Here is a 22110-nt window from a genome sequence, read left to right as displayed (position 1 = left end):
TTCAGTACAAAATAGTTTTCTGATTGCACATAAAAATATGTAGGTATAAAGTCCTGTAATTATCATTTTGCAGTTCTGATATTCCTTCTGTATATGTTTGGCTTGCTATTTAGGAATACATTTATTTTACAACTACATGCGCCAGTTTGACGTAAACTAACAATCGTCTTAATTTTTCTCGCAGTAGGTATACTGCTGTCCCGAATTACGTTTTTTTTTTCTTTCATTTCAATTTTGCTCAATTTTTTGTCTGCATCTGGTTGGTCTTTTCTCCTTTGGATTTACCTCGATACTTCCAAAAAACCTTTTAATATATAACTAGCATTTGTCAATTATTATTATTTATGTCATTAAAATCAATATATTAAAGTTATTTTGTAAACTTGTATGTGGAATTTATGGAGCTTTATGAAACCGACTATTAAGTATACAATTTACTATTTTTGTTAGAAATACACTACAATATTACTTTAAAATTAAGTTTATTTGACGTTTCGATTATAACTTCATTTTAAAGTAAAATTATGGCTTATTTCCAACAAAAATAGTAAATTGCATTAACATGCCTCTAGAAAATAGCTTCAGAAAAATATTATGTGTACTACACAAACTAATCCAAATATTTATTATTATTTTTCTCATTTTTATTTATATTTTTTTTTATTTCAGGTAAATATTATTTGAGATCCTGGACCAATCCAGGCATCCAGAGCAGGCAAGTAGCAAACATTGTTGTTCATCAGAATTACAATCCCCGTACGTTCCAACATGATATCGCCATTTTAAAGCTGATAGAACCGGCCAAAATAACAAACTATGTAAGACCGGTATGTTTGTGGGAAGGCGACAAAAATTTGAGAAGTGTTATCGAAAGGCAAGGTGAGAAAATTTATATAATAACTTTTCTGGAGCTTTTAATTAATATCGCAAAATAATTGGTATATGACTACGATGTGGTTCAACTTGCCTTTATGCAAAAATTCATTTAAAAAACATTAATATAGTCTAAAATGAGATGGATTATAATTTGGCGATTTTTTGGGATACCACTACTACAGCGCACTTGTTTCTGTAAGTTTGTGTGTTATGCGTGTTCTCTGGACGCGATTATACCGGTTGAAGAAATTCCTCATTTATTTGATTTCTGATTCGTAATTGGGTTATTGTACAGCTGGTTCCTAAAAAAACTGATACGACTCTAAGTAAGATTTGATCATTTTGAGCAGTGTATTTGATTGGTCTGACATTATATTATATTTATTATGACAGACAAATAATAAAATAAACAAACAAACAACAAACAATTGATTACATATGTTAATTCATAAATTGTAAAAATTAATAAGGTCTAAATTTTGATATCATTTTGAATTTCTGCATTCTATGAAGACTATATAAATGAAAGTTTTTACATAACATAAGGTTGTTGTTATTATTTTTATTAATATTAAGGAATAAAAACGACTTAACTCAACAATATAATAAAGCAAGAAATATAACCAAATTAAAAGATAACTGGGCAGTATCAGAGGCAGCAAAACATTTTAACATAAGTAAAACCACAGTTTTTCTATTAATAAAAAATGGAGGGAACAAGAAACTCTCGAAAGAAAGTGAAGGTCTGGAAGATCAAAACTATAGGTACTTGTAGCATGCAGAAAATTCCTTAAACTATTTAATATTTAAGTTATAAAAATTTTCTAGTACGTCCCTGGCCCTAGTATAAATATTTCACCAATTCTCCGTTTACATTGGATATAAAAGAAAAAAATTCCAAATTCCAGTTTGTAACTAAGACGTTAAATATGGTTAGATTTATTTTTATGCGTTAGTTTTGAGCTTTTAGCTGGAAATTATTCAAGGTTATTTTAAGATATAATTTGAAGCACGCTTGACAAAATTTTTGGGCTGTCCCTCGGCGAGAACGGGGTAGGGACGGTAGATGTCGTTACGATTAGGAAGGTCGAAGTGAATTCAAGTTTTAGGTTGAAAAGGGTTACGAGAGTGGGCAGACGTCGTTATGTAGTTTGGAGAAGCCGGCAAAACTTGTAAGAAAACGTGAATATACTCAAAGTAATGTGTCTGTTAAAGTAGGAGTAATCACTGTTTTTTGTTGTATGCCGTATCTGATCTGAGATATTAGTGAAACGGCGTGTACAACAAATTATATAACCACGATGGTTCCAGTTTTGTAAGAAGCCGAGTCTAAGTCTGTGTAGTGTCGAAAATTTCAACCATAAATTGTTGTCCTAATTAAGAAGCCGTTTCAGAACATTTTTTACAGTGGAGATGAATTTGTTCGAGTGGTAGAGAGTTTGAATTCCAGTTCCTACATCCAGAAATTTAAAGTTAAGTGTAATTTAGTAAAACTCAAGTAACTTTTTTGTGTTTAAATTTTAAAATAAAGATAGACATTTTTTTTAATAATAAAATTTGCTTTTATTAAAATTTAAGAAATTGTAATAATTAATATTGTAAATTTTAGGGTGTGGCCATTACTGTTATTTTATTTGTTCTCTGTTTTAAAATTGAATGTTAACATATGACAGCTAGCTTTATTATTTTTTTGACATTAGTTTTGTTTTGTTTTTAAAGAAGGGTAACCTCTCTATAGGTATAGTTTCATCTAAAAAGATAATTGTTTATTTGTAATAATTTATTTCTGCCTCAGAATATAGCCCAGTAACAATTTATTGTAGTTTTCTAGCATCTCCCACTTGTAAACAGAGTTTGTAACCGGATAGGACATGTAAGTTTTTCTTCTTTGTTATTTCGGTATAAATCTTTGCAACTATTAATATAGTATTTTTGTACCATTTATATTTTGTAACTGTTTGTGGTGAGACAACAATAAATGTTTAATTAATTTCTCCAAACCAATTTGTTTATTTCCTTTGTTAGAAAAGTTTATAACCCCTTTTGTGTTTCTTTTTTAGGAAGAAAGGGCCTTTTTTCTTCATCCAGCAGGAAGTTTCCTCGAAGCGGCGTCCGATTTAAAATAGCTAGAGGTCCTTCTTGTTGTTTTATTTTGTCCATTTGTCTAGGAGATTCATGTAAGTACCCTCTTTTTGTTTCATTTTTGTAGTTGCTCCAATCCAGCGCCCTTGCCATTCACTTATCCACGACCCCAGCTCTCCAAATAAACCCTAAGTGCCGTTCGCATAAGTTTCGATTTATTTTGCTCGCCTTATCTCTAACCCCAATAATCTCTGTCCCCAATTTTTAACCCCTTATAATAATACCCTATGTGGTAGGCAAAATATTTCGTTACATAGATACTAAATTTAGGTATGTAAAAATAAAATTAATATTCTGTAATATCTCCATCAGCTTTGATAACAGTTTGTAGTCTTCGGTCTATCTGCGCGAAAGGAATTATGAAATTGTCTTTTTCAGAGAGCTCTTCTCAAACCTGTTTTATACCGTGCCACAGCTCTTCAGCATTTTGAGGTATAAAATTACGCCGATACAACCGTTTTATAATAACCACCCACACATTCTCTATTGGGTTTAAATCGGAACTGTAGCTGGGCCATGGTAAGTTTTCGATGTTCTTATTCTGGAACCACTGGTTTATTATATTTGCAGTGTGAACAGGACAATTATCTTGTTGAAGGATAAAATTATTTTCTGGATACAACTGTTTTACATTAGGAAACATAATGTTTTCTAGAATATTCAGATAAGTCTGCCCAACAAACCTGCCATTAAAACGCCACACCAGTTGCTCGATATCTATCAACATATATAGAATTAAATTTATTATTATCTGGTCTCTACACCCCAATTTTCTCCTTTTTAGAAGATTGAAAAATTTTCTCATCTGTAAATATTACCGTGTCCCAAAAATCTTGATTTTGTAGTTGATGGTTTAAAGCAAATATAAGTTTTGATTGCTTCTGTTGTGGTGTAAGAGCTTGTTTTTTTGCTGCAGTTCGGTACCTTAGACGCGATGCTCTAATTCTGTGCCAAGTTGTTGTCTTTTTTCCCGAAAACTGTGACATAATTCTTGCAGTTTTCGCATCTTCAAAAGGATTCTCTTCTGATCTCTCCAAAAGCTTACGATCTTCATGAGCGGTAGATATTTTTGGTCTTTTAGAACCTTGCTTTCTTTAGAGAGTTTCTTGTTCTTTCCATCTTTTATTAATATTAAAAACTGTCGTTCTGCTTACGCTAAAATGGTTCGCTACGGCAGATAGTGACCAACCATCTTCTAATTTCGTTACAATTCTTGCTTTTAGTTCTTTGCTAGCATGTGAAACCATTTTTTGAGGTGGAATAGAATAAGTTTAGAATAGAATAGAATTTACGTGATTGGTATCAATGCAGATCGATTGATTTGTTTAGAGCATCAAGCTCAAAATTAAAAATAGCCATTATGATTGCCAACCGCCGTAGGGAGACGGCACTCTAAGAAGAGAAGAATAAGTTATTTGACAAATTTTAAGATTTGACAGTGACAGTAAAAGTATGTAAATAATTAGTATTTATGCTTCAAAATATACTGCTCAGTTTTCTATAAAATACGCTTAAAGAGTCGTATCAGTTTTTTTAGGAACCAGCTGTACATCTTTCATTTATTTCTAATACTTATTTCAGAATTATTATATAACCCTCTATATACTTATACAGGTTTAGAGATTGGGTAGAGTTTATTTGTGAGATCACTTGATAGTCGAAAAAAGTGCTTGCCACCTATTATCGCTTGTCTCACAGTCGAGCAAAATATGGTTGACTAGTTCAGTTTCTATACCATAGAGTCTGCAGCTTTTTTATGAAACAGCTTTATTGTGAATCGCGTAAGTCCAGTAATACAGTCTGTTCTCACTTGTTTTCCGCAGTATTTTAGCCTATTAACAGATTCATGTCCTTCCAATATATATTTTGCCATGTGCTTAACTGGGTATGTTTTCCCAGTGATAGTTATGTTGAGTTTGGATAAGGAACCCGTACGGTCGAGAACGGTATGTTCACCTGAAAAAGTATTTTGGGCCTATATGTGGATACCATATGGTCAGTAGTCTTCTTCCCTGTGGCTTCTTAATTTTGTTTGTAATAACTTAAATAATATATTTATATGAGATTTAGCCACAGTTGGTTGTAATGAAAATTACATTTTATGTTTATTTTTGTCGTTTTGACTTTCATTCCGGAAATCATTTTTAAAAAATCCAAAATGAAAATTAATGAGTTTCTTCTTCTTTAAGTTCCGCTCCTATTGGAGATTGGAAATCATTCTGTCAATTATAATTTTGTTAGTTACGCGCCAGAATAGTTTAATTGAACTGCATTCAAACTATTTGTTCAATTTAATATTTTAAGCTTTATGTATGGCAACACTGTAATAAAAGTTTGCCTGTCATTGTGATGTCAACATTCGGAAGACATATCTCCTCTATATTTGTTCCTTTTGTAAGCAATGTAATATATCAATTTTAGAAGACAATACACACGATAATTTATATCTATCCATGTCTATTTTTTTTTCACCCTAATTTCCAATAAAAACAGTTTAAATTTAATCATGGTCCTTCGTATATAGCCAGATTGAGCGAAAAACAAGTTTACTAGTATATAAAAGCGAGAACCATAGGGGGTCTATACTCTGGCGAGAACGAGAATCACGCATCACGCCATTCAAGGAACAATTAAGGTCAGTCCATTTCATGTTCATACTATCATTAAATATCTATACTTTAAATATCACTACTTTAAAATATCAATATCCATTCTTTTCTAGCGATTTACATTATCTAGATATAGATAGATAAGGTTGAGCTTTGGGCTATTTTCGATTTGAACAATTTTTAAGTAGGTACTATAAACTATTAACACTAATTTACATAAAAAAAATAAGACAACATGGCATTATCAGGCAGAGACTTTAGAGATTTAGATACTTTAAAAGAACTAGTGGGTCAATTAAGAAAAAGTTAACAATTTACAAAAGGACATAACAAAGATTAGAGATGCAACAATTATAGCTGATATAGCCGACATTAAATAAAGATACAACAATAATATTAATTTAATTAATGAATTTGAACAAATACAACAATTAATTGAGGAAAAGTGCGATGAATCAGAATTAGATGAACAATTTGTCGAACGGGAACAATTTGAAAATAAATTTTATAGCGTTGTTGCATATTTAAAAACCTTCATAGACAAAAATAATTCCAACAATGTTTCAATTTCAAACAGTAATGTTAATCCTATAAATACTCATGATTCCCTCTCAAATTTTTTGTTACCTAAAATTAAGTTTTCCAGTTTTTAATGGAAAATATGACCATTGTTTGAAATTCAAAAAAAGTTTTATGGCTACTATTCATTCAAATCAAACACTCAATGATGGTAAAAAGTACAATTTTTTAAAGGCAGCACTTGAAGGTTATGCTAAAAGAACTATTTCAGGTTGTGATGATAATCAAGATTATCTCAGGGCTTGGGAAATGCTTTGTGACAAATTTGACAAAAAGAAATTTCTTGTTAATACACATATAAAATCCTTATTCAATATTAATTCTATGCAAAAGGAACCTTTTTGCAATTCAGAAATCTTTTAGATAAAGTATCGAAGCATTTGTCTGCCTTGGAAGGTATGCAATTAACTAAAGATGCACCATGAGACATGGTTATAATTCATGTAATTTACTACAAGCTAGACAAAATTAATCAAAATAAGTGGAAAGAGTTCCATACAAAATCAGAGATGCCTACATTATCAGAATTGCTTCAATTTTTAAAAGAAAGACAAGATATATTAGAGTCTATAGAGGAACCTCATTATAATATAAAGATATCAAATCAATTTAATAAACCACCTAGGGAGTTTTACCGGCGTTTTCAAGTAAATTTGTCAATAAATGCAATTAAATGCAATCTATGTAAAGATGAGCATACTATTTATACATGTAAAGAGTTTTTAAAATTATCAGTAAATCAAAGATGGGATAAAATTAAAGCATTAGAGTTGTGTTCACATTATTTACGAATTGGTCATGCCAAAAATACTTGCACTATTGGCTCTTGTAAAAGGTGCAGACGCCAACACAATACTCTTCTTCATTATGATTCAGGCTCTTCACATTCAAATAGTCAATCAATTACAACAGAGTCAAATAAAGATAGAAACAATGTTGCTCAAAGTTCTTCAACTTATAACAATTCATATATTTCTCAATCACCAATATTAATGCAAACACATTTTGCTTCTTTAAATAATCACAAGAAGACACAGTCTGTATTATTATCAACTGTATTATTACATATTCAATGTAAAAGATAATATAGGTAATTTTCATACCAGCAGAGCTCTTTTAAATTTAGGAGCTCAATCTAGTTTAGTAACTAGATCATTTTGTCAAAGGTTAGGGTTACAATTATTAACAACCAATTTAGCTATTCTTGGTATGTATTAATCAAACTGTTTCAAATTTAACAAAGAAAACTAATATTACAATTTATTCTAAATTTAACAGTTTTCAACATAATATCACATGTTACATAGTTCCTACAATTACTTCTTGTATACCGTCAGAAACTATTGATATATCCTCAATTGATATACCAAACTTTACATCTTTGTGATCCAGACTTTCATATGCCAGATAAAATAGACATGCTCATGGGTGCAACTCTATTTTGGGATTTGCTTATAGATGGCAAAATCACCTTAAGAAAAGCTGGTCCTATTTTACAGAATACAAAATTAGGTTGGATTATCTCTGGTAAATTCTCAAGTATGTATCATCAAAGTTCTATTTGTAATTTTTCACATAATATTCCTGAAGGTGACCAACTAAAAAATTCTGGTCGATAGATGAAATTCATATTACTAATTCTATGTCAAAATATGTATGAAATTTCCTCTGAAACAATCTCCTTCACTATTAGGGGATTCTGAAGAAATGGATTTTCAAAGATTTCTATCATTAGAAAGGAAATTTAGTTCAAAGCCCAAATTTTATAATCTTTATAAGGAATTTATTAATGAATACCTACAATTATTGGGTCATATGACAAAGATCTTAGAGACTCAAAACATTTTAAATTACTATGCACCACACCATGGAGTCTTAAAAGGAAGTATTACTACACAACTTCGTATTGTGTTTGATTTCTCACGCCCAAGTAAGTCTGGATATTCTCTTAATGACCTTCAATATGTTGGTCCCAAGGTCCAAAATAATATTTTTGATCTCTTAATTCGCTTCAGACTATATAAATATGTAGTTTCAACAGATATATCTAAAATGTATAGGCAAATTTTGATGCACGAAGAACACAAACCCTTACAACAAAAAATTTGGAGAAACAATCCAAATGAACAATTTTCCACATATCAATTAAATACTGTTACATATGGTGCTACTTCATCCCCATATTTAGCAATAAGATGTATAAACCAATTAGCCATTGAATATCGAGAATCATTTCCTATTGCTTCTAAATCTATTCTTTCTGATTTTTATGTGGATGATCTTTTAACAGGGTCTAATGATATTATTGAACTCCAGGATAGATGTAGAGACATTTCACTCATCTTATAATCTGCTCAGTTTATATTAAAAAATGGGTTTTCAATGATGCCAGTGTATTAAACATTATTCGTACATCTGACATTCCCAATGAAATTCTAAATATAGGAGAATCAGAAAGTTTTAAAACGCTAGGTATTCAATGGTTTAGTAAGCAAGATATTTTAAGGTATAAAATATGTTCCATTAATAATGAAAATCATATAACAAAAAGGCAAATTTTATCTACCATATCTCAAATCTATGATCCTTTAGGAATTTTAATTCCAGTAATAATCATTTCAAAAATAATTATACAGCAATTATGGTTACTTAAATTACCTTGGGATGAACCAGTTCCAGAAACTATATTTATAAAATGGTTTCAATTCTACAACCAATTGCCTACTTTAAATCGATTAAAAATTCCAAGATTAGCAGTTGGAAGAACCCATAAACTATTGGATCTGCATTGTTTTTGTGATGCATCACTACAAGCTTATGCAAGTTGCATTTACATAAGAAGTGTAGATGCTAAAGGTATATATCAAAAACATTTACTGTGCTCCAAAGCAAAGGTAGCAGCCTTAAAATCAATCACTATCCCACGTTTAGAACTACTAGCTTCATTATTAGGGGCTCAGCTAGTAGATCAACTTCTTAAAGGTTCTTTTCCATCAATTTCAATATATTTCTGGTCTGATTCTCAAATTGTACTTTGAAAAGAGCCAAATGAATTGTAAACCTTTGTTGCTAATAGAGTTTCCAAAATTCAGAAAATTACTGAACCATATGGCTGATTTTATGTTAACACCAAAGGGAACCCTGCAGATTTAGCTTCTTGGGGAGTCTTACCAGAAAATGTTGCGAATTCAAAATTATGGTTTTATGGTCCAGAATTTTTACATAAACCATTTAATCAATTATCTACTATTAATGAATGTAATCTAGTAATTCCGGATTTAAAGAAAGCATCTGCTATATTCACAACTAAAATTAAAGAGCCATCTGCTTTATTTCTACAATTTTCAACTTTTAATAAATTACATCGAGTAACTAGCTATCTTCTTCGTTTTATTTCAAATAGCCGCAAAGCTCCAGAGCAGCGAGTATTTGTCTGTTTAACAGTTTCAGAATTAAATTGTGCTCATATACTATTATTAAAGTTGGCACAATTAGATTCACTCCATGAAGAATTTTCTTTGATAAAATTACACACCTATTTACCTTCTAAGCACAAGTTTAGCAGTTTTTCTCCATTTCTAGATAAACACAATTTAATAAGAGTTGGTGGAAGATTACGATTTACATCCTTAGAATCTAATAAAAAAGATCCTGTGTTATTGTCGTCAAAACATCCATTAACAAAACTTGTCTTTACACATAAACAATCAGTATTACTTTATCCAGGTCCTAACTTATTACTTTCAGCTATAAGACAATTTTATTGGCCTAAAGAGGACGAAATTTAGCTAGAAAAATTTCTAACAGTTGCATGACATGTTTTAAATTTAACCCATCATTTGCTTCTTATCCAATGTCAAGTTTACCTGACAATAGAGTAACGCCATCTCTACCCTTTTAGTATACTGGTATTGATTATGCTGGACCATTCTCACTGGAGGACAAAAATGGTAGATGATAATGTAAACTATTAAAATGGTATATCTGTGTTTTTGTCTGCTTTTGCACAAAAGCTATTCATTTAGAGCTAGTATCTTATTTAACAACAGATAGTTTTCTATCTTGCCTTTGGAGATTTATTTTACGTAGAGGAGTACCATCCGATATTTATTCTGATAATGGAAGTACTTTCATAAGGGCTAGAAATAAGTTAAATGAATTAGGTAAATTTTTTATGCTAATCAAACTCAAATAAACAACTATTCTTTTCATAAAAACATTAGATGACAGTTTATACCTCCTTAAACACCTAACTTTGGAGGGCTTTAGGAGGCTGCAGTAAAAAGTATAAAGCACCACCTAAAATGCATTATGTTAAATAAACAATTTATTTATGAAGATTTCAATTTTCGAATTGTTCAAATTGAGGGTAACCTAAACTCACGCCAACTGTATGCCCTATCTAATGATCCCAATGATATTGAACCTATTATTCCTTCCTATTTTCTTATTGGTCGACCTATAACTACACTTCAGGATCCTGACCTATCAGAAGTTCCATTGAATCGATTAACTAGACCACAAGAACTTCAGCATATGTACCAGCAGTTTTGGACGAGATTTAAGCAGGAGTATATTTCTCAACTACATGTACAATATAAATGGAAGGATCCACCCACATCAGTCAAAGTTGGAACATTAGTTTTAATTAAAAATGATCAGCAGCCGCCATGGAAATTGTCTATGGGGCGAATTCTTCAAATAATTCCTGGAAAGGACGGCATCTCCAGAGTAGCAGAAGTGAAAACAGCCACTAGTGTAGTGGCCCGTTCTATTAGACATTTGTGTCCACTACCATTGGAAAATAAGGCACTATAGTGACATTTACATTATTGTATTAGTTTTATAAATTGGTTTATCTTTGAAGATTCTCTTTAAAGGAAGGAATTTATGTTCAATTTAATATTTTAAGCTTTATGCATAGGAACACTGTAATAAAAGTTTGCCTGTCATTTTTATGTCAACTGTTGGAAGACATATCTCCTCCATATTTGTTCCTTTTGTAAGCAATGTAATATAACAATTTTAGCAAGGCAATAGACACGATAATTTTATGTCTATCGATGTATATTTTTCCCCCCTAATTTCCAATAAAAACAATTTAAATTTAATCACTATTCAGGGAGATTGCGTAGCCACGAGATTTTACGTCTTCCTACCCTTCTCCTGGCTTTGATTTTTCCCTGAATTATATGCCATAGTTCGTATTTTTCACCTCTCATGATGTGCCCCAAATATTCCAAGTTCCTGGTTTTTATGAAATTTAAAACTTCGCATTGTTTTCCTAGTTGTTCGAGAACTTGTTCGTCTGTTTTGCAATGCATCAATGATATTTTCAGAATACCCGGTAACATCACATTTCCATTACTTCCAGGTTTTTAATGTTGGATAGTTTTAGTGTCTAGGTCTCAACCCCATACAAAAGGGTAGAGAAAATATAACATCGACGCATTCTTATATGGAGCGTTATATTGATATTGCGATTACAGAAAAATTTCCCCATTCTGTTAAAAGTTGACCATGCAACCTTAAAGCGGCATATTATTTCTTTTGTTTGATCAATATCTTTTGTGACCATGCTCCAAGGTATTTGTATGAAAATATTTATTCAATTAATTTTTGTGTTGTTTAGTACTAGATTAACTTTGATTTGTTGTGCTTTTGTAAATACCATGAACTTTATTCTTAGTTCATAATCGTTGCAATATATATTTAGTTGTTAAGCAAGGTATTGCAGTTTTTCTAGTGTTTCCACCAGAAAGACGGTATCGCATCGTATATCAGTATATTTTATGTTATTAAGTGGCTCACCCTTTATTATTAGGCCCTCATTGACATCGGCCAACGTTTATTCTGAGATGGCTTCACTGTATAAGTTAAACAATATTGGTGATAAAATACACTGTTAGCGCAGCCCACGGCGAATCTGGATATCATCAGTCAGTTCATTTTTAACTTTTACTTTCGCTGTTTGATTTCAATATAGGTTACATATAATTCTAATGTCTCTACTGTCTATGTTTTTATTAAACAAAATTTCTTTGAGCCGACTATGATGCACTCTGCCAAATGCCTTCTTAAAATCAATGAAACAGGAATATACTTCCTAATTCATATCTAGGCATCTCTGCGAAAGAACACTTACTGCAAAAAGTGCATCCCGTTTTCCCGCCAGTGCAACCTGTTTTCCCGACCTTTCCTAAACCTTATTTGTTTATTATTTATATAATATTGTATTTGTATTCTATTGTGAATTACTCTTAAAAACAATTTCAAGACACGACTCATTAAGGCTATGGTGCGATGTTCATTGCACTCATTTGCATTGGTTTTTGTTGGAAAGCAGAATAAATGTCGATTGAAACCATTCTTTAGGTATTATACCTGTTCTATATGGTATTAAATAGATTCAAAAGAAGGTCAATAGATTTAGTATCCGCAATTTTGAGTAATTCGATGGGAACTTCATCAGGTCAGGGAGATTTGCCACTTTTAGCTTGCTTCATTGCATATTCGATTTCGTCTCGTACAATGCCAGGTCCAGTATGATCTTTAAATTCTTTTGGTGCTTCTGTTCTGCCTCTGTCTTCAAAACGCTGTGGTATATATTGTGTCCATCTTTGCATTTTCTGGTTTATATCTGTTATAAGGGCACCACTTTCATCGCTTAGTTGCCTAGTTTGAAGTGTTTTTCTCATTTCTGTTAGTTCTCTAATTCTTTTATGTATGTTGAGAAAGTCAGCTCCTGACGTTGGTCATGTAACATTCTCTCTTTAGCTTCTTATATTTTCTTGTTAATTAATCAATTGGTTTCATTATATTTAATTGGATTTTTTGTTTTAAATGATTTTCTTTTATTCATTAATAGTAATAATCAGTCTTGTTCGATAATTCTTAGTGAGTAGACGTATATTTACAGGTGCTTAAATAGTGAAAAAGACTAGTTTTTTGTGACTATTAATAACAAACCAATTTCACTCCGGGTAAATAAACCCAGTTTTTGTGTTTTGTAAGTGTTTATTATTGTTGTTGTTTGTGTGTATATAGTGTTAGTTTACAAAAATGGATGAAAACTCTTCTCCTGACAAAGGGGGGACCCAAAATATGGACCAAGTGCAAGAATACCTACAGACCATGGAACAGAAAAAAGGAAGTAAGCTGTTTAATCTACAAAAAGGTTATCTCTATACGGATAAGGTATATGTATTCATTAAAAAAACAAATAAAGAAAATATTGGCAAACTGCATCCTATAAAGGTAGGTCATATTTTACACAAAAAATTAGCAATCAAAAATAGTCTTAGTATTGACAGAGTAGGGAAGAATAGGGTAAGACTACAAGTTAAAAACTCCAAAGATGCAAATAATTTAGTAAAAAATAAAAATTTAAAAGAGGAACAACTAAAAGCGTATATTCCAAATAATCTGCTTCAACAAAAAGGCATAATAAGAAACGTAGATACTGCTTTTAATGATGAATATCTTTTTAATAATATAATATCCAATATAACAGTAACGGAAGTCACTCGACTTAAAAGGAAAATTGATTTAAATGGAGAAAAAGCATATGTCCCCAGACAAATGGTATTACTTACTTTTGAAGGAAACATTTTACCAAGATATTTATACATAAACAGTGTTACCTGTTCCGTAGGGACTTATGTGCATAGAGTTATATAATGCTTTAAACGCTTGCAACATGGACACATATTTCGTAATTGTAACAGTACAAAAAACAGATGTATTAACTCCAGACAGGAGAAAAACGATGATCATAACTGTAGAGACCCACAAGACAGTTATTGTCTGCTGTTAGTACAAGGAATAGTTTTCAAATATTAGGTATGCTAAATAATGAAAGCTTTCCACCTCTTCCAAGTCAAAATAACACCAAACATATACCTAAACCATCCTCATCCAATACCCAAAAACAAACACAAAAATTACCTCTAAGTCAACCTGAAACTTCTTCACATTTAAAAAAAGAATATCCCAATCCCCCTTACCTGAAACTATGTTTACTTTTGAATTTGGTCCAAAAAGACCTCTTCCCTCAAATATTTTACACAGTGCTGATCCTGATCCTAATACAGATGAATTTATAAACATATTATTCAATATTTTTAAAAGTGTACTCGAAGAGTTTGATTTTTTTAGCGATTTAAAAAAGTTAGATAAAGCATACATTTATGATAAAATAAACAAATTCAATCAATTTAAGTAATGGCTAATAAAATAAAAAATAAAATAGAGATTTTACAATGGAACGTGCAGTCGGCTGTAGCTAATAAACTGAGTTTAGTTAAATGCTTAAATAAAAATATAATTGATATTGCCTTAATTTCAGAGACATGGTAGATAGATAAACAATATAATTTCAAAGGTTATAATATTATTCGGAAAGATAGAAATGATGGTTATGCAGGTGTGGCAATCTTTGTCAGAAATGTATTTTGTTTTAAAGAAATTCCAATTAAAAAAAAATTTAATGAAAATATTTTAATGTGTGGTATACAAATATATATGTGAAATATTGAATAACAGTGAAATAACGGTAACATGTTTCTCATTATACTGCCCACCTGACATACGAATAACAACTGCCGATTGGGACGCAATTCTTAACTGTACCAAATCAAATAGTATATTTGGAGGTGATTTCAATGCGCATAATTCAACATGGGGATCATACAAAAGTAACACCAAAGGCACGCAAAGTATAACCGCTTCAGACAATACGGAGTTAGTACTTTTAAACACCGGATCACCTACAAGGTTCACAAATAATGGGAATAATTCAGTCGTGGATTTAACTTTTGCAACTCCTGATATAGCAATTAATTATGCATGGGAAACTTTACCTGATGTACTGAGTTTAGATCATTTTCCAATTATTATAGAAATTAACAAAGGCATGGAAAGTAAAGACATCATAATACATCCAAAAACAAAATGGAATTTGAATAAAGCAGATTGGGACAAAGAAGTTGCGAATACATATGTATTCACTCACAACACATTAAACATAGCAATAACGCGGATCACAATTATAGCTTATTAGTTGAAGGGATAAATAAGGCAGCCAATGCCTCTATACCCATTTACCAACCCTTTAAACTGAACAAAAAAACTTTTCTTCCACCATAGTGGGATCGAAGCTGCGAAGAGGCTATTAAAAAAAAACAAATGCTCAACACATATAAGCAACAAAGCACTATGGAAAATTATGTGAAATGTAAAAACGAAATTTCAAAAACAAAAAAGTTCTTAAAATTTAAAACTAAACTACATTGGCAGCTCTGGTGCGAAAACTTAAATAGAAATACACCATTGTTAAACATATGGACTCAGGCCAGAAAAATAAATAGGATATATGGGAAAGGTAATACATTGGGGAATTATGAATGGCAAGAACAATTTTTAGATAAAATTACATCAGCTAATGCTTTGGATGATACCTCACACATTTTCTCAAAACAAAGACAACATAACACCAACCATAAGATTTTTAGTCAACCAATTAGCTTACCAGAATTAAATTATATCATAAAAAACAGAAAGAATACATCACCTGGATATAATGATATTAGATATCCTATGATATTCCAATTACCAAACAATGCCAAGATGTTTCTAATCAAAATTCTAAATGATATCTGGATCAATGGGGAAAGTATAGAAGAATGGAAAAAGGCTATAGTAATACCAATACACAAACCAAACAAGGACCCCTACCTATGTGACTCATATAGACCTATTGCGCTTATGTCATGTATACTCAAGGTTTTCGAAAGAATAATTAAAAACCGATTGGAATGGTGGTTAAATACAACCGGCGCTTTGCCAACTATACAATATGGTTTTAAGAAAGGTTTTGGCACCATAGATGCGGTGACACACTTATATATAGACATACAAATAGGCTTAACTGAAAACGAGTATAATGGAACGATGTTTCTAGGTGTTAAAGGTGCCTACGACAATGTCAACTTTTTCATCTTACGGGAAAAAATGATGCAATTACAAATCCCTTAAGAAGTTGCTAACACGATATGCAAATTATATATAAACAGGCAAGTAGGGCTCAGAGGACATTATGGGTGCCCAGTAAAATACCAAACTGCAAATTTAGGTTTACCACAAGGATCTGTCCTTGCACCATTGCTTTTTAATATATATACTACTAATTTACACACCTCCATATCTAAAGCAACTATTATACAATATGCCTATGGTTTTGTTGTTTATACACGTAGCGAACATCTCGACGAATGCATCAATCATTTGAATTCAAGCACAAAACTTGTTTTAAGATTCATAAGTGATTTAGGGCTACAAATCTCCGCAGAAAAATCCAAAGTTATAATCTTCACCAGACATAACATGAAACCGATGCAGAAAATTACAATAGATGGTGTAGAATTTCCGGTGGATACCAATGTCAAATACTTAGGAATTACATTAGATAGAAAATTGACCTGGAAACTTCATATTGAACAAATAGAGACAAAATGCAATAAAGGACTAAACTTCTTAAAATCCATTATGCGGATTTTGGTGGGGTGCAGAACCTTAAACAGCTCTAATCTTTTATAAAGCTTACATAAGATCAATAATTGATTATGGTGGTACACTTTATGGAACAGCCAATAAAACAAATCTACGTAAGCTGGATATTATACAAAACAAATCACTCAGAATATGTCTGGAAGCAATGAAATCTACACCAGTTAAACCGTTAAGAGCTGAAGCAATCGAACCTCCATTAGAACTAAGAAGATCATTTTTAGCTGAAAAAGGATTATTAAGTCGCTAATCAATAACTCACCATTCATTAGCAGCATATATAAGTTAAACGAATACGACCTAACTAAGCCTTTATGGATTCATAAAAACTTTCCTCCTATTTGTGATGGATTAAGACACGTGACCTTAAAACCACAAACCAAGGTAGCGATCGACTGCTTTGATCACTTTGTTTCCTGTGATGTGAATATACCCCTTTATTCGGAGTTAGCATCATTAGTAGTATAATCATAAATCAAATTTTAGAGGAACATCCAAACTACGTCACTATATACACTGATGGATAAAAAAACACCGATGGTACAGGTTGCGCTTTCGTAATACATAAACGTATACAGAAAAAATATAAGTTAAACAAAAATACATATATTTTGACAGCTGAGGCAATAGCAATTCTAAAAGCACTAGAATATGTTCATCAGGAAGAGGATCAGAATGCTATAATCTTTTCCGATTCACTTTTCGTTTTTAAAATTTTAAAATCAAACTCAAACACAACCAATGACATTATTTTTAGCATTCAAGCAGTACTACAGAACAAATAATCATAGCCAAACAGAGAATGATGAAGAATGGTCCTATTTATGGCAAGAGTACAGCTTTACAAATCCAACACGTTACACCAGGCTTGAAATCTAATTAAGGATAAAACCTTGGTACAATGAAAACGATTACAGTCGAAAAAGTATAACTACTATCAGCAGAATGAAGTTTGGTCACGCGTATTATCCAGCATATTTGTTTAAAATAAAAATACTTGAGAGTGATCTTTGTGAAGTCTATGATAAAATCGGTGACCTAGACCACATCTTTTTTGATTGTTTAAAATATAGAGCTCAATCTAATGAGCTTTTCCGAAAACTTTTAAAATTAAACATTGAAAGCCCATATAATATACTGCATCTTCTTGCTTTAGACAAAAAAAAATTTACGATTGTTTGCTGTCTTTCATCAGAACAACGAATATACAAATATAACCACCTTTGTTGGTACCTGATGTCTTTCTTTAATGTATGTATACCTATATGTCCGGGGCTTACCTTTTATCGTTTATAAAAATGCCCTGATCGACCCCTGAGCGAGAAGAGTGTAATGTCTGTGTAATCCTTATATTGTATCAGTTTTTAAAAATTTGTGTCTGGCTGTGTGGGTATTTACCCTAAAAAAAAACAAAAAAAAAATAGTAGTAATAATAATATCTCTTCAGTCATCCAGTCTTTATGTTTTCTTCTCTTTGGTTCTAAGTTCTCATTTGCTGTTTTAATTATTGCTTGTTTATATTCTCCCATTTCTGATTAATGTTATAGTTATTTTATTTGGTTCTTCGTCGTTATTTACTTCTTGGGCGTTACTATTGTAGTGTAGTCTTGATTAACTTTAAGACTTGTTCCAAATCACTGTAAATAATATGTAAAATAGACTGATTTCGTCTTCATCTTTATCTGCCATCGGAGCATAAACTTGAATAAAATTCACTATATAGAGCATCTATAACCGCTCTAAATGTGCCCTGTAGAGTCCCTGTAATTCCAAGGCAAGCAAATGTTTGTCATTTACTTAATTGGAGAATGGCACTTTGTTGCTTTACCTTTGACCATCATACCACTGATACATTAATTTCATTACTTCAAAAAGAAATTTAGTGGAGCTAGTGGAAAAAACATTAACAAATAATGAGCCCCTTCAATGGAATATTATTAAGTATAAACTAAAACTAAATATAAATCTAGTAATACAAGTATGTTTGAAATTCTGTGAGCAACAATATGTATCACCATTGCCCTTTCAATATACAAGGTGTATAACACTTGCATAATATCAGTTTGTACCTGCGGATTGGAGACCAAATTCCTTACAAGGAAATCTGCGAAAAAAACTAGAAACAACGTAAAGAGCAATAGGACGAAACATGTTTGGAATATCACAAAAAGACAAGAGAGCGTAAAACGAAGATTAGGAATATCGTGGAAGAAATTACAAAAATTAAATGGCGCCAGGGCCGCCAGGCAGGTCACATAGCCAGATATGATGAAAACAGGTGGACACGGAGAATCATGGAAGGGAGACCGAGATGAAACACTGCCATAAATATAAAATCAATCTGTAAATCAAGACAGGGAACTGAATTCAATCCAGAGTACTAATCTGGTAAGAGCTCCTACCACGAGTCTGAGTATTGATCTAAAGCCATCCACTACAAAAGAATATAACGGAATATAAAGGACGGTGAGAAACTACTCGCCTTGGATAATATTAAAATTTATGAATTTAAATTTAAATTAAACTTAAAAAAAATTCACTAATCCTATTAATTTACTTTACATGCATTAGAATTTTCAAAATTTTTGATTTAAAAAACTTTGGAGAGGGGGTCTTACGCCCGCCGATTAGAGTTAAGATTGGCGTCTTGTTTTTGAGCCAGTCAGACCCTGATTTTTTTATTGTCATTTTTACGTTTTTATTACAAATATGAGTGTCTGTCTATCACGCAGAAGACCGGGGATCCATTCCCAGCGCGAGAACATCTATATATTTTTTAAAATATCTGCAGTAATTTAAAATGAGTACCTTGGGTAAAACCAGGGGTAATAATAGGAGGTTGACGCGTAACACTGGCCCTGTGACCTTCCTTATATACTGTAGAACCAAAAGATAATAGACAACTCTGCCGTAATCGCCAGAACATATATAGATAGAAAGAGACTATTAATATTATGAATAACTTTTTTATTTATACCTAATAGAGCATGTATTTATTAATTTTTAGGTACTGTCGTCGGTTGGGGATTTGATGAGAACGGCAGGGTCACTAATCAACTAACGAAAGCTCACATGCCTGTGGTATCGCAAACAACCTGCATATACTCGTCTCCACAGTTCTTTTCCATATTTACCTCTAACTATACTTACTGCGCAGGCTTTAAAAATGGTAAGACTACCGTAAACGAAACTTATGCAATAAACCGGGGGGTGGTTTACTCAAGTTACGTTAACTTTTTGATCAAATTAGGCATATAATTACATAATAACATTAGGCATATAATTACTTTTACTCGATAATATTATTACTGACATGTAAGATATTAATTGTTTTATATTCTTAAACTATAAATTTAATAAATTTGATAATTTAACGATAAAAAACTACTTTTTAGTCCTACTTTTGTTCTAAAAGTTAACAATCGTCACGACTATACTTATTAGTTGCATTGAACCAGTTATGTGGATTTTTCAGACATAAATGTTTTATTATTATCATTATTATTATTATTGATCTTAATGATCAATAAAGTACATAATAAAGATCAATAATGATTAATGATATTATCATTATTGATCTTTTAACAATATTTACTTATTTATAAAGATGTAGTAGTTGCTATAACACTTCTTCAATCGGAACTCTCTTCACTGAATCCGGGAATGAGATATAACTAAAATTTATATTTTAATTATTGCCTTCTGCTTACTTAACCCCTTATTCGCTCGCCCCTATTTCAACGGTATTCTAAATTAGAAATGTCTACATTATAGAACAATGTAGTCTACTCCCAACTTACGGGAGGAGTTTATTAATAACCATGTTACAATGGACATTTAGGATAGATAATTACAAATTAGACAAGAATAATATCACACAAGATTTAAAACAAAACATCAGTTTTATCAATACGCTTAACAGGTGTAGCTCAAATAACAGATACTTCTTCTTCTTCATGGCAATCTTTATATTACTGTTATATATATATATATATATATATATATATTATGTTATTCTTTTTTATTTGGCCTGAAACATTTAGAAATTTTAAATAAGTTCCATGAATTTTCTGATTGGTCCGATTTTTGTTTTGCTCCCTGTGGCCATTTATTTCTAACAGTTTTCAATTGTTCGTTCAACTATGAAACTAAGAATGAACATCCTTAAGCTGTCTATCTCCAAAGCTAATAGTTATATAGTTCCATCCAAAGTATTACAAATGGTGTACACTATTAACAAAAGAAATTCCTAATACGATATCAATTAATGTATTTATCCTCTAGGTACCTCAGTATGCAATGGTGACTCTGGTGGCGGAATGGTGTTCCCAAAGATAGGTTCAGATCCAAACAACCCGGTTTGGGAGATAAGGGGAATGGTGTCCATAAGCGTGGCATTACAACATCAATTCGTATGTGATTCCTCGCATTACGTAGTATTTACTGATACAGCTAAATATTCGGACTGGATCGATAACGCTCTTACTCTTTAACATGTTGACTAATAATGTGTAAGAAACGATAACTATGTCATAACTATTAAATATTTAGATAAATTTACCTATATTTATAACAATAAAAATATTAAGACCAATTTGTTATAATATTTGTCGTTTTTAGTTATATTTCCCTTGGTCTTTGCTTAAAGTCCTTGGTTATATCAACCTTTTCCTTCTCCTTTCTATTGTAATAGCCATCTCATGATTGTCCTATTTATGATATTTCATTCAGTATTCTTATATTTTTGGCCCCAAAAATTAAATTGTCTTTTTTTTTTCTATAAATTTTGATAAATAAAAAACACGATTATTAATGATTCTAGTTAATATTTTGTTCCTTTTATTTACACCTATAAACGCTTAAGCTTATATTTAATAGTTCTTTTGTTATGACTTAAATGAAATAAATGAAGTCATAACAAAAGAACTATTAAATACACGCTTAGAAGTGGCAACCGCTAACAGAAAACGAAAATCCAAAATAAGTGTAGAATCACAAAACATGCTGAAACAAAGAAAAGATCTTCTAAAACAAAACACAAGAGACACTGCAGAATTTAAGGAACTTAATCAAGTAATAAGAAAACAGATATAAGAGGACATTAAAAAAACATCAAGAAGACCGTATAGAACAAGTCATAGAGAAAAACCGAAGTCTCAAATGCATCAAACCGAAACTAGAAAAGAAAAACATAATAACCATTAAAAATGAACAAGGACAACTAAAAAAATGTAAATGTGATATAGCAAACTCAATTAAAAAGTTCTATGCTGATCTGTATCGTTCCAGAAACGATCCCCTAACTCCCCAGAGCAGAACTTGGCAGATGGCAAAAAAG

The 22110-nt window shown here is 31.4% G+C and overlaps 1 protein-coding gene across 1 annotated transcript in view; it reads left to right on the top strand.

Annotated features, from left to right (window-relative positions):
* The window catches only part of LOC140436998 (chymotrypsin-like elastase family member 2A), a 152152-nt gene extending 130566 nt beyond the window's left edge, over positions 1-21586 (top strand). Inside the window, exons 5-7 of the mRNA XM_072526209.1 lie at positions 670-879; positions 19780-19941; positions 21057-21586. Of these exons, the coding sequence (XP_072382310.1) occupies positions 670-879; positions 19780-19941; positions 21057-21265 (581 nt within the window). The 3' untranslated portion in view covers positions 21266-21586. The remainder of the gene's footprint in view (positions 1-669; positions 880-19779; positions 19942-21056) is intronic.
* Positions 21587-22110: the final 524 nt, after the last annotated feature.

This window comes from Diabrotica undecimpunctata, chromosome 3, assembly GCF_040954645.1.
Source record: "Diabrotica undecimpunctata isolate CICGRU chromosome 3, icDiaUnde3, whole genome shotgun sequence".
Classification (NCBI taxonomy): Eukaryota; Metazoa; Arthropoda; class Insecta; order Coleoptera; family Chrysomelidae; genus Diabrotica; species Diabrotica undecimpunctata.
Note: the sequence above shows the minus strand (reverse complement) of the source record. Positions and strands in the feature narration are given on the sequence as shown.